The 14466-nt window shown below is 43.1% G+C and overlaps 1 protein-coding gene and 1 non-coding gene across 7 annotated transcripts in view; both read right to left on the bottom strand.

The window, feature by feature from the left end:
• The window catches only part of CNOT10 (CCR4-NOT transcription complex subunit 10), a 71990-nt gene extending 57539 nt beyond the window's left edge, over positions 1-14451 (bottom strand). For 2 of the 6 annotated variants that reach the window (XM_015545197.2, XM_042998618.1), the window contains exon 1: positions 5192-5455. In XM_015545197.2, the coding sequence (XP_015400683.2) occupies positions 5192-5393 (202 nt within the window). In that variant the 5' untranslated portion in view covers positions 5394-5455. Of the gene's footprint in view, positions 1-5191; positions 5457-12222; positions 12355-12456; positions 12466-14190 lie in introns of those variants that run through there. The other 4 variants (XM_042998619.1, XM_042998620.1, XM_042998617.1 and 1 more) reach the window with 4 other exon arrangements.
• On the bottom strand, positions 2199-2301 carry LOC122230846. Its single transcript, XR_006207922.1, has one exon. It is a non-coding gene; the product is annotated as a U6 spliceosomal RNA (small nuclear RNA).
• Positions 14452-14466: the final 15 nt, after the last annotated feature.

Below are 14466 nucleotides of genomic sequence, written 5' to 3'. Positions count from 1 at the left end.
CTCAAGTCACCACTTGTTTTAAAGTCTAAGCTGGGGCACCTGCGTGGCTCAGCCGCTTAAGCCTCCAGCTCTTGGTTTTGGCTCAGGCCATGATCTCATGGTTAGTAAGATGAAGCCAAGCTGACAGCACGGAGCCCGCGTGGGATTCTCTCTCTCCTTCTCTCTCTGCCCCTCCCCCTGCTCATGTGCTGTCTCAAAATAGAGAAAGAAAGAAAGAAACTTAAAAAAAAAAAATAAAGAGTCTAAGATAGTTACCTTGTAGAATGTTCCATATTCTGGGTTTATCTGATTGTTTCCTCATGCATTTAGTCTAACATTTATGGCAAGAATATTATATATGGGATAATAAATATCAGTCATTTTTAACATTAATTTTCTTAAGAGACAGAGAATGGCAGGGGGCAAAGGGAGGTAGGTAGGGAGAATCTTAAGCAGGGCCCACACCCCAGAGCAGAGCCTGAGAGAATGGGGTGGGGGGTGGGGGGTGGGGGGTGGGCAGAGGGAGGGAGGGAGAATCTTAAGCAGGGCCCACACCCCAGAGCAGAGCCTGACGAGGGCTCCATCTCACAAGCATGAGATCACAACCGGAGCGGAAGTCAAGAGTCGGACACTTAAGCAACTGAGCCACCCACGTGCCCCAACATTTTAATTTTAAAAAATCTGCCTTTTGTTTTAAAAAGGTGACTTTTAGGTTTCAATCATCTCCCAAAGAATATTCTGGCTTTTTTAGTTTTACTCACCGACAAAAGCCCCACGCACCATTAACGGAATACCAACGGAAAGTAATAGGACCACTGCATAAATAGGACGCATGGGCTGCAAACACAGGTACGTGAGGGTGATGCCATTGTTGATGACTCAGAATAAAAAATTCTTTAGACTATCAAAGTCTCACAATATTTGAATTTATTTACACAAGAGTTTTTTTCAGATAGAATTGTTGCTCCAGCCTGGAATCTAAAGACCTCCAAAGCTTGAACCGAGGTAAAAAACGGAGATAAGAAAGCCCCTTTCGGAGTTATTGGGAGGCTTCACCGAGAATATACGTGAAGCGGTGAGAATGTATCCGGCAGAGTAGGTCCCCCTATGTGGCATGGTGGTGCAGACTTGATTGTTCCAACACACAGATGGGACCCGGGAGCACGGGGAGGTAGAGCCAATACCTGGAACTGAAGTAAGAAGACCAGAACTCTCGTGCCACTTCTGAAATTACACAGTTGATACACAAGTGGAACTGGGGCAAATATCGGTTTTCCTAGTTACTAAAGAGCATCTGTCTTAGATGGCTTTTAGGGTGACCTCCAACTCAGAAATTCAGTAACCCCAAACAAGCTTCTATAAAGCAGTGGATATGTTTGTTCACAAAGCAACACGATCCAACTCAAGTAGCAATGGAAGACAAATCTCCAAGTGGGGAGGTAGGGCCGATCATCTTGTCCCCCAGATTTACTACTCAATCATTCCTACAAACACCACCCTCGCCATCACCGCAAGCTTCCCAGAAGACATTGTTCATTCCTTAACCTTGACCGTGAAGAAACGCACGACACTCGCCCGAGAGTCTTTTTTTTTTTTTTTTTTTTAACTGTGACAGTATGGCTTGAATATAATAAATTCAGGCCATACATCCAATTAATAAATAGCTGAGAGACCATAAGGGTCAAGCATCATTCTAAGTGCAAGGGATCGACACATGAACCACACAGACAGGGCTCCCGCACTTGAGAAACTCAGAGGTTCCTTGCGGAGATAAGATGCAAATCCGGGATTCCGGGTGTGACTAACGCCATGGCAGTAACAAGGGCTGTGAGAGGGCACAGAGATGGCAAGTGAGGTCGGACCTGACTCAGAAGTCAGGTATGGGAAGTCCTGAGGAAACAGGGCTCCAAATGTAAACCGCGTGCGGCTTTGAAACAACCACCACTCCTTCCGGCCCCTGCTAAACCAAGTTCTAGCTTGAGATACTATCTGCGCCTCCATTCTATACCACCCGCGACGTCTCCGTAATCGTCACAATAAAGCTAACACGCTCTGAGGGCTCACCAGGTGTTAGGCATGAAAGCACCTCAAATAGGGTAACTCATTTAATCTTCAAAGCAAGCTCTCAGGAGGGGCTTCTTTCTGGGTGTGTAAGGAGTCATTAAACTATGTACATTCATGATGTGGGCGTTTTTTTTTTAACATTCCAAACACAGTACAGAAATACAAGATGCTTCGTGAATTTGCGTGTCCTCCTGCACGGGGGTGGTGCTAATCTCTGCACTGTTCCTGTTTTAGTATATGTGCTGCCGAAGCAAACACAATGTGGGCATTTTTGAAACTATCTAAAAAACCTATATTCCAGGAGCGTTCCAAAGAACCAGTCCTGCACAGAGCTGACTCTGGGAGCCCTGGCCTGGTACATCCTGGCCGTCAGTAAAGATTCCCAACTGCCCTCTCTCAAGAGGGCAACACGGTGCAACGAAAACTGTACAACCCTTGGAATCAGTCACATCTTCGGTCGGCCTCCCCTTGGCCACCTAACTCTCTGCTTACAGATGCTAAGTAAGTACTGGCTCTCTCCCCTTCCTTCTGGCAAAACAACCAACAATTCTGGCAGTTTCAAAAACAGATATAGATATAGATATAGATATAGATATAGATATAGATATAGATATAGATATAGATATAGATATAGATATAGATATAGATATAGATATAGATATAGATATAGATATAGATATAGATATAGATATAGATATAGATATAGATATAGATATAGATATAGATATAGATATAGATATAGATATAGATATAGATATAGATATAGATATAGATATAGATATAGATATAGATATAGATATAGATATAGATATAGATATAGATATAGATATAGATATAGATATAGATATAGATATAGATATAGATATAGATATAGATATAGATATAGATATAGATATAGATATAGATATAGATATAGATATAGATATAGATATAGATATAGATATAGATATAGATATAGATATAGATATAGATATAGATATAGATATAGATATAGATATAGATATAGATATAGATATAGATATAGATATAGATATAGATATAGATATAGATATAGATATAGATATAGATATAGATATAGATATAGATATAGATATAGATATAGATATAGATATAGATATAGATATAGATATAGATATAGATATAGATATAGATATAGATATAGATATAGATATAGATATAGATATAGATATAGATATAGATATAGATATAGATATAGATATAGATATAGATATAGATATAGATATAGATATAGATATAGATATAGATATAGATATAGATATAGATATAGATATAGATATAGATATAGATATAGATATAGATATAGATATAGATATAGATATATTCTGCGTTCTAAACATACAATTAACAGTGAAAACAGCTTTAGCATGACTTGATTATGGGACAGCCCTTAGATCACCGTCAAATCCCCGGTAGACTGCCCACTCTTGAGAATCGCCACTTAACATCAAGAACAAAACACAACCTGTGCTAAGTGAACTTATCGAAGACTTAGATCTGCCCTACAACAACAACAAAAAGTATTCTGGTATCTGGGTCTTTCAGAAGTGTTACTTCTGATACACATAGCAGACAAAGGGCGCCTGGCTTGCTCAGTAGGGACAGCACGCAGCTCTGGATCTCAGCGCCGTGGGTCTGGGCCCGACAATGGGTGTTGAGACTACTTACATGAAACTTAAAAAATCATATAAAATGAAACAGGAAAAAAAGTTAGCAGATAAATTAACATTTCACTTCTACTTCAGCATACAGATAAATAAGAACTGAGTCCTTATAGGGGGGAGGAAAGCTGACAGTTTATTGGAGAAAAGTTTAAAAGGACATCATTAAACAGTTTTTTCTTTAGAAAGCCAATAACAATGAGTTATTGTTAACCCAACTGTTTACACAATCCATCTGTTTTGCAAAATTTTCAGGTGCACAAGAACAGTAAGGAGCCTTTACTTTTAACTGTGTAAAAATGGGACCCAGGATTTCAAAGCTCCAGAAAGAATGAGTTTAGATTAAAGCAGAACACTATACCGCATATGTATCTGTCATAAAATTTTAACAATGAATACAAAACTTTAAAAACGTTCAGGAAAACCAGAGTGTTTAATTTAAAACATTTATCTTCCCTCCCAAGGAAGTGCATTAAATTTAGACCAAATGTCAAAATTTCTTAGTTTGCCATCGAGTTCTCCCCGCAGCTTCTTCTAAAATGTATGCTCTCGGGGCACCTGGGTGACTCAGTCAGCTAAGCGTCTGACACTGAGCTCAGGGGACAGCTGAGACGGAGCCCCGCGCCGGGCTCTATGCTGGCAGCGCTAAGCCTGCTTGGGATTCTCTCTCTCTCCCACTCTCTCTGCCCCTCCGCCGCTCACACATGCACGTCTTCTCTCTCAAAATAAATAAATGAACTTTAAGAAATAAAAAAATCATAAAAAATAAGCTACACCGTCTCTAGGTTACTTTAGTTTTTTTTAGGTTTATTCATTCATTCTGAGAGAGACTGAGAGAGCACACAAGCTGGAGAAGGGTAGACGGAGAGAATCCCAAGCAGGCTTGGTCCTCCACACTGAGCCGGTCGAGGGGCTCGATCCCACGAACCCTGAGATCACGAACTGAGCCGAAATCAAGAGTCGGATGCTTAACCGACTGAGCCACCCAGGCATCCCTCTAGGTTACATTCTTTGACAGGCCCAACTGTCAAAAAGTGATTTATGAATACTGCAAAGCAAGGGGAAATACCCAACAAGTCACCAACGCACTGAAGAGTTTAGGCTTCTACTCTGCATCATTACCCTCTAGGAACTATAAAAGTCTCCTATAATCTTCCTGAGAAAGAGAAGCCAGCTTTAAGATAAATAAACTAGACTCTAAGGCTTACAAGAGAGTCTGAAATTCCCATTTCTACAGACGTTTTGGAGAACAGAGCTCAAGAAACAGCCTTTTACCAGTTAACCATTATTTTATCTGCATTTTAACTTCAAGATATAACTGTGAAACAAAAACACTCCAATGGGATTACTATTTTTGTTTTCCTTGTTATCTTTCTCTACTTTTCAAGTTTCCTATAAGGCATGGGTGTTATTTTTGTAGTCAGGTTTTTAAAACCTAGATTATTTATTTGTGACTGAGGAGTTCTTACCAGAAAGAGTCTGCACATAATTCCACAATATGTCTTTATTTGTCCAAAAGTAGTCTCCGTTGCCGATTGTAAGAGAAAATGGCCCTTCATCCTTAAACCTGACTTTCCTTCTACTCTGGCCTAACGAACATGGCTGAGCTTCTAGGCGTACAGGGCTCTTAGGCACACAAACCCGGACACCCTTTAGGCCAACAGGCTTCATTTTGAACCAAACAATTGCCTTTAGGTCTGAACTAAGTCGAAAAGAAACACACTGCTTTTTCAAAACTGAAAAGTCAGTTAACTGAACGCACAGATACATTCCAATACAGAATGTTAACAACTCCAATCTGACTGCAGGAGGTTCTTCCACACAAGCTACCTTTTCAAAATATAGCTCAATGATTTTCAAGAAAAGACATTTTTTCCTAAGGAAAAAATAATGTTAAGGCCTAAGGAAACCCACCGGTACACTCAGAAAATAGTGCTGATTCCTTTGTGAAGGCAAGTTTTAAAAAAGAAGGACGCCATCCGAAAGAAAAATAATTCACGTCTGCCAAGGTCACCATAAAGTTCACACACCCTATGTGGTTTCCTATCACTTGGACAAGCGTCTCTGATTTATCAAAACCCTATATATAACAGCTGATTAGTATACAGCTCAGAGAAACACTATGTGACCAGCACTGCCTCAGACTTGAGCACTCTGTCCAGCACTTCAGAAATAAAGGAAGAGAATATCAACGATCAGTAACAACATGCTTTGGGGAAGACAGACAAAGCAGATCTCTACCACTGCTGAGTATCCTGGTTTTTATTTTTAATGTTTTTTAATGTTTATTATTTATTTTTTTAACGTTTATTTATTTTTGAGACAGACAGAGACAGAGCATGAATGGGGGAGGGTCAGAGAGAGAGGGAGACACAGAATCCGAAACAGGCTCCAGGCTCTGAGCTGCCAGCACAGAGCCCGACGCGGGGCGTGAACTCACGAACCGCGAGATCATGACCTGAGCCGAAGTCGGACGCTCAACCGACTGAGCCACCCAGGCGCCCCAAGATTTATTTTTTAAGTAATCTCTGCACCCAACCTGGGACTCGAACTCACAACCCCAAGATCAAGAGCTGCATACTCCACTGAATGAGCCAGCCAGATGCCCCTGCTGAGGAGTATGTTTTTATTTTCGTATCTGAGACTAGTATTTATTTATTTGCTTGTTTTTTTTTTTTTTAATCTTCATTTATTTTTGAGAGAGAGACAGAGTATGAGTAGGGGAGGGGCAGAGAGAAAGAGGGAGACACGGACTCGGAAACAGGCTCCAGGTTCTGAGCTGTCAGCACAGAGCCTGACGTGGGGATCGAACTCACAAACCAGAGATCCTGACCTGAGCCGAACTCAGACGCTCAACCACTGAGCCACCCAGGTACCCCTTTATTTGCTTGTTTTTGAGAGTAGTTTTTATATACAGAAAAGAGACCGTTTTTTAAATATTAATACTTGATTTATTAATGTTACAGATTCAGAAAGTGTAGATTTTCCTCAAACTTTTATACTCAACTTAGACTTTTCTTTTTAAGATTTTATTTTTTATAATATTTTAAAGTTTATTTATTTTGAAAGAGAGCGAAAGCGCGTGCGCGAGCAGGGGAGGGGCACAGAGAGAATCCCAAGCCGACTCTGCAGGGCCAGCACAGAGCCTGACACGGGGCTCAAACTCATGAAACTGTGAGATCATGACCTGAGCTGAAATCAAGACTTGGACGTTTAACTGACTAAACCACCCAGGTGCCCTTAAGATTTTATTTTTAGGGGCGCCTGGGTGGCTCAGTCGGTTTAGCTGTCCGACTTCGGCTCAGGTCATGATCTCGCGGTTTGTGGGTTCAAGCCCCGCGTCCGGCTCTGTGTTAACAGCTCAGAGCCTGGAGCCTGCTTCGGATTCTGTGTCTCCCTCTCTCTCTGCCCCTCCTCCGCTTGTATTCTGTCTCTCTCTCAAAAATGAATAAATGTAAAAACAAAATTTTTTTAAAAATTAAAGAAAAAAAAGATTTTATTTTTAAGTCACCTCTCTACCCAACGTGGGGCTCAAAGTCACGATGGGAGATCAAGAGTCTCATGCTCCTCTGAGTGAGCCAGCCAGGAGTCCCTTAGACGTTCTATTTGGAGTTCTAATTTTAAAGGGATGTGATGAATGTTTGATCGCCTTTACAACGTTAAACACTCTTCAGACATAAAATTTTAACTACCTTAAATATTTCATACATTCAATTTTAAGTACAGTTGACTTAAAAAGATAATTTTCTGAGAACTTAAATCTAAAAATTAAACTTATGAAAATAGTGACTCAGGTATTTTTTAACGTCCATGCAATAATACAGTTAAAATTTCAATGAAAGTTCACAAGTATAAATCAACTATTCACTCAACTATACATTTAAAATTGGAGAAGCACCTGGTTGGCTCAGTTGGTTAAGCATCCGACTCTTGGTTTTGGCTCAGGTCACGATCTCACGGTTTGTGAGATCAAGCCCCACATTGGGCCTGTGCTGGCAGCACAGAGTCTGCTTGGGATTCTGTTTCTCTCTGCCCCTCCCCTGCTTGCACTCTTTCTCTCTCAAAATAAAGTAATTAAAAAAAAAAAAAAAAACTGGAATCCTAAGACCAATATATTACTCTAAATTCCTAAACATTAACAACACTTAAAAGCATGAAATGTAGGTCACAGTTACATCAACTCCTTATCCTAAAAACTAGTAAATGCAAAGGATGAATTTTCAAGTTTTTAACATTTAACATGCCTTTCTGGGAAAAATTATAGTTCATCCCCAGTTAATTAATACAGGAGAGCTGTTCTTTACAGAATATCAGCAAATAAATGTCAGCAGTAATGGAACTAGAAAAAGTACCAGCTTGCAGCCCCCCCATGATACAACTGATCACCAATGGTGGATGTTTATATTATTCTAAATTATTATCCATTAGATTACTTCTAATTATAATTGGAAAAAGATGTTCCTATCACTACCTTACCAAATTGACCAAACTTGGCATCACTAATGGTGGACAAATTGAAACTGACATCATGCACTTTATATAAAGTATACAGAATCACCTAAAAATATACAAATATGGTAAATCTAAATCTAACCAAGCCTGAGAAGTAACTTTCAGTTCACAGAAAATACAGAAGACAAGGACCAAGGACAAGGATACCAGGAAGAAACAATCAGACAAATCTGGAATGTGGGGTATTATACAAGACAACTGACTCCGTCTCTTCAAAAAATCACTGTCATGCAACAAAACAAAACAAAACAAAACAAAACAAAACAAAACAAAACGAAAAGGGAGATACTGGGAATGAAGACACTGAAGAGACCTAAAAAATATAATGTGTGAATCTTGACTGGATCTCAGTTTGAAAAGCACAGCTCGTTTTTCTAACTGATTAGTTTCAGGTGTACAACATGTTGATTCAACTCTGTATTACTTGGCACTCACCACAATAAGTGTGGTCACTGTATTGTTGACTCTCTTCCCTGGGCTGTACTTTTCATCATTTTGACTTATTATTACCTTATAACTGATACTTTGTCAGGTAAGTACAGCTTACTTTGGGGAAGTTTAGTATATTTAAATAGTGATTTTCTAAAGTATGACAACGGTTATATAGGTGAAAGGCCTTATTTTAAAAAAGTGCATGGGGCACCTGGGTGGCTCAGTCGGTTAAGCGTCCGACTTCGGCTCAGGTCATGATCTCGCGGTCTGTGAGTTCGAGCCCCGCGTCAGGCTCTGTGCTGATGGCTCAGAGCCTGGAGCCTGTTTCAGATTCTGTGTCTCCCTCTCGCTCTGACCCTCCCCCGTTCATGCTCTGTCTCTCTCTGTCTCAAAAATAAATAAACGTTAAAAAAAAAAAAATTAAAAAAAAAGTGCATGGTGAAATATTTAGAGATGAAGTATCTATAACTATTCAACATTGGGGCGCCTGGGTGGCCCAGGTGGTTGAGCGTCCAACTTTTGATTTCAGCTCAGGTCACGGGATGGAGCCCCGCATCCGGCTCTCGCTTTCAACACTGAGCCTGCTCAGGATTCTCTCTCTCCTCTCTGCCCCTCCCCCCAACTCACGCTCTATCAACATATATAAACCCAAAAACAAAAGAAATATTCAACATTAAGAATTTTAGCTAGATAAAGAAGAAGCAACTACGGCAAAATGTAACAATTGTTAAACTAGGTGGTGGGTATATGGATACTCATTTTTTCCATTTTTTTGGATGTTTGAAATCACTTGTAATACGAAGCTGAAAAAATACCAAATATGCAGATTCCCTACTGAACCCTGAAGAAAACAAATGGCAGGACAGTACCACGTAATCTGCACATATATTTTATTTTTATTTTTTAATTTTAGAGAGAGAGAAAGCATGGAGCAGGGTGGAGAAGCAGAGGGAGAAAAGAGAGAATCTTAACCCACGACCCTGGGATCATGACCTGAGCCCAAATCAAGAGTCGGATGTTCAAATGACTGAGCCATATATATTTTTAAGTCAGTGTGAGCTTGGGTAGGTGTAGAAAAGTCTGGAAGAACACACAAACTCAGTATTGGCTACCTGGATGCAGGAATTGGGTAGGGGCAATAGAGGACTTAATAGTTTTTTACCATATACATTTAATCATCATCATCATCATCATCATCATCATCAGTTTTGGGTGTCTTTAATAAAATAAAAATAGCCTTGGCTTAAAATCTTCCCATTTGTTTGTTCTTCTTATCATTTTTATGGCCATCCTGGCTTAAAATTTTAAAGCTATCTTTGAAAGCTGATTTCATGTTACCCATCAGGTCAGGCTCTATCTTTCCCTTATTCATAACATTATCAACCTTTTTCTACGAAGCCTACTACAGCCATGCCCACAGTCCAAATTCTCAGATAAATTCAAATCTAGGATTTTGTGTCCTAATTCCAGCCACTTTCTCCTCTCAGATGACCATAAAAATTAAAGTCAAATAAATCACCCTAAAACACTGTTGGTACTTCCTTAGTAAAAAATGAAACCAGTTTCACACCACTTTTATATGTTATACAGGGACACGGACCTCGTGAGCCCCCCACTGCCCCCTTGAACCTTGGTCTTTGGTTGGTCTCCATCCGTCCTCCCTCTACAATTTGGTCTCATACAAATCAGGGTGGGAGAGCTGCTGGCCGATCAGTCACTGAGAAGCCATACAATCCAGAAGCACGGGTACATCTGTCTCCCGTGCAATGAGTCTTTACCAACTAGAAACAGGAAACAGGAGGAAGCTGGACAGCTAAGCTATCCCTTTTTTCTCTCTCATATGGACTATCCTGAAGGGTAGTGTCTCCTGCAGCCCTTTCAGAAAAACCCCACATGCAAGCGGCCTGCTCTCTCTCAGCTCAGGGAGGAACAAGAGCCAAGTATGTAACATACTGCACCTCCCTCGGCCTGGCTTTCTCCTCTCTCGCCTCTACTACTCTGCGTTTGCACCTTCCAAACTGAGAGCACTTGAATTGGGTTCTGCTTCTCAAAGGATGTGAGCCAAAACAAACACCTGACCTCAGCTGAAGCACACAAGCAACAACCCTGTGAGTAAATAAACTAAAACGCTATTAAAAGTTAGAGGGCGCCTGGCTGGCACAGTCGGTGGAACACGCGACTCTTGATCTCAGGGTTGTAAGTTCGAGGCCCACGTTGGGTGCAGAGCCTACTTAGAAATGAAATCTCACGGGCGCCTGGGTGGCTCAGTCGGTTAAGCATCCGACTTCGGCTCAGGTCAGGATCTCACGGTCCGTGGATTCGAGACCTGCGTTGGGCTCTTGCGCGGCCAGCTCAGAGCCTGGAGCCTGATTCAGATTCTCTATCTCTCTCTCTCTGCCCCTTCCCTACTTGTTCTCTATCTCATCTCTCAAAAATAAACAAACGTAAAAAAAATTTTTTTTAATAAAATGTTAAAAAAAATACATGAGTAAGTTGGAAACCTATTAGGACCCCCATTTTGCAAATGAGAAACAGGTTCAACTAAGAACCTTGCATAAAGAGTAAGCCTTTCTGCTTACCTACTATACCCAATCAGTCACAAAATGTTACCTCTAAGAGAGTGTTTCCTTCTCTAACCAATCCATTCTTTTAAACAGTTTTTTTTTTAAACGTTTATTTATTTTTGAGACAGAGAGACAGAGCATGAACGGGGGAGGGTCAGAGAGAGGGAGACACAGAATCGGAAACAGGCTCCAGGCTCTGAGCTGTCAGCACAGAGCCCGACGCGGGGCTCGAACTCACAGACCGCGAGATCGTGACCTGAGCGGAAGTTGGCTGCTTAACCAACTGAGCCACCCAGGCGCCCCTGACCAATCCATTCTTAACAGGGTCCTTGCTCTCAGTTATCCGTGGTCCTCTTACTTCCTTTTCTTCACAATACTCATCACAACCTAAACTCACAAGTATTTTTTTAGTTTACGTGTTTCTCTTTCATACCATAAGCTCCATGATTACAGAGATTATGTCAGTGCCTGGCAAGGCAGGCCATGGGTAAACATTTACTGAATAAATTACTATAGCACTAGCCGCTTTTACCTAGTCTTTGGGCTTCCGGTCTCCTTTCACTGAAACCTCCCCCTTCCCACGCTGTGATCAGGTCACTTTCTTAAATGCTTTCATGGGTCTCTTTTCTTACCCTCCGTGACAAGGGCCCTGAGCTCAGGAGCTCAGAGATGAAGCAGCATATAAGCTAGACCGCGAGGGGCACGCGGGTGGTTCAGCCGGTTAAGCGTCTGACTCTCGATCTTGGCTCAGGTCGTGGACTCATGGTTGGTGACTTTGAGCCCCACATCTCATTAGGCTCTGTGCTGACAGTGTGGAGCCTGCTTGGGATTCTCTCACCCCCTGCCCCCCTCCACCCTTCCCCTGCTCGGCCCCCCCCCCCTCTCAAAATAAATCAACTTTTAAAAAACGTTACTAATATTAAAAAAAAAAAAAAAAAGCCTTTGAACGAGGAGCGTGTTTACCAAAGAGAAAAGAAAATCGAAGGCACTACCACTCAGCAGCTCAGAAGAACAGTATGTCCAAGAGTCGTTTCTGGGGTGAAGAGCAAGGTGTGCGGATACGGAAACGTCGGCTGGAAACACACGGTGAAGTTTCACGAACGACATGAAGGACAGAGGATGTGCTGCACACGAGATGGCATAAGCTTAGAAAGCGCACAGGCGTCGGAATGCTTTGCTGCAATTAGCGTCTCAGACATCAAAAGACAACAGTGCGAAGAACAGACCGGACAGGAAGAGAGAGGGACGGCAGTCGGAAGGCGGCTTCGCGCGAGGGAGACATTAGGGGACAAAGGCTAGAATCACAGCAGGTGAAGCGGGGACGGAGAGGAGGCCAGATTCAAGGAGACCACACTCAACACTCGGCTGGAGACGAACGTAACGTTATCTAGGTGAGACGTTTCCTACCACGTGGCTCCGTAACGTCATCTAGGTGAGACGTTTCCTACCACGTGGCTCCGTAACGTCATCTAGGTGAGACGTTTCCTACCACGTGGCTACAAAGCTTCAGCCAAAGACACGGCCCCGAATCACCGTGGGCCTCGTTCCTCCACCACGTGCGTTACGCCGCCACGTTACGCGTCGCACACGTCACCAGACGGGACTGCCACCCAGCGGCGCGGTCCTTACAGACTAAACAGGACACGTCGGAGGCACGGGGCGAGTCATATCCGTTTCTTCAACATCAACACGGTGCCTGGGACCCAATCTTCGTGAGTGAATGAAGGGACAAGTACGAGAATACTTCACGGCAGGACTTGGAAACCGGACAGGCCGTAGGCCTTTTTTAAAAAGCTCATTCCAAGCAAGCGCAAGGATATGGCCAAGTAGGAACCGTAAACCCGGGACACAGAGACGCTGCCTTCAGTTAAGGACGGAAGATGTCGGACAGCGTGGTCCGGCCCCGGACAAGCCACGCTGATTTCCCGCCTGGAACATTCTCGCTATCCAGCCTGCCCCATTCCATACGGCCACTCTGTCATTTCATGGGAGTTTCTGCTCAGATACCACCCCCACCAGAAGCCTCCTGGGACCAGCCTACCCAACATTCTACAGCACACTCTATTATCCTCAATTTGTAAACTTTTTCTCTACGGTTTTCCTTCTCAGCAGACTGCGGCAGAGATCTTTTAACAGATTTTCGATAGTAGGACTGGCTCACTTTCGTTTCAAATCTAGTCCGACCATCAGTCATTGAGATCGAAACCTTCAGAATATTGAGATGGGCTTTTTACAGTGAAATCTTTAGAAGAGACAAAGTGTTGACCACTTCTAAGACCTGCGAGTGAAGTTCTTCCAATGAACATTCACTTCTTACAGGGAACATACGGCAGACCCTCCCAGAGGCAGGCAGGAAAGAATTTTATACACCTTAACGGAGAAGACTCTAGGAATGGGGTACTAATCCATAAACAAATCAGTCGAAATTAAATGAGCTAACCTTGAGGAACTAGGGCAAAATAGGTCCTAAGCGCAAGGTATTAGCACAGAACGAAGAGAGACACTTCAGTTTTAGGACTATTTAAATAAATAGTTTTCACAAAGCTAACTTTAGAGGACTTCGCTGACCAGAGGCAGGCTTACGTGGGCGAAATAGCCCAGGTGAGCCCTATCCTGAGCCAGGGGACATAAGGCACCCGTGTGCTGCGGGGTGATCCGCCTTCCCCCTTGGAAAACCGAAAAGCCCGTGAAGTGGCTACACAAACGTAAGTCGGATATTCCGGCGAGCGGGGCAAAGGCGGTCGGTGCGGCTTCATACTGCACTTACGTAAAAAACAAAACAAAACAAAACAAAACAAAACTACCGGCCAGGGGGCCCAAAGACTCACGTTAGGGGCGGCCGAGGGAGAGGATGGGGGAGAGGAACGCACACCCAAATTAAAGTCACCCTCGGGTCCCCACCCCCTAGTCCCCACCTACTCAGCGCCAGGGTCCGCCCGCCCCGGGCGTGGGCGCCTCACCTGCAGGCTTGTCTGCAGCCATCTTCCCACTCCAGCTTGGGTTCTTCCCCGCGGGTGGCGTGGCCTCGACTCCAGCTGCCGAGCGGGCCGCGGTCCTGGGCCTCGGAGAACGACTCTGTGCCCACCGCGGCTCCGGGCCCCTGAGTTCCGGCCTGGGGAGTGGGTAGACGGCGGGCTGAGGAAGTGACGAAGGCTAGTTCGCGTCGTCTAGCAACAGGAGACCGCGTCTCCAGCCGGCCTCCCGCCACACTCGGCTTCCGCTCCGCGACATCCCCA

This window comes from Panthera tigris, chromosome C2 (genome assembly GCF_018350195.1).
Source record: "Panthera tigris isolate Pti1 chromosome C2, P.tigris_Pti1_mat1.1, whole genome shotgun sequence".
NCBI classification, from domain to species: domain Eukaryota; kingdom Metazoa; phylum Chordata; class Mammalia; order Carnivora; family Felidae; genus Panthera; species Panthera tigris.
Note: the sequence above shows the minus strand (reverse complement) of the source record. Positions and strands in the feature narration are given on the sequence as shown.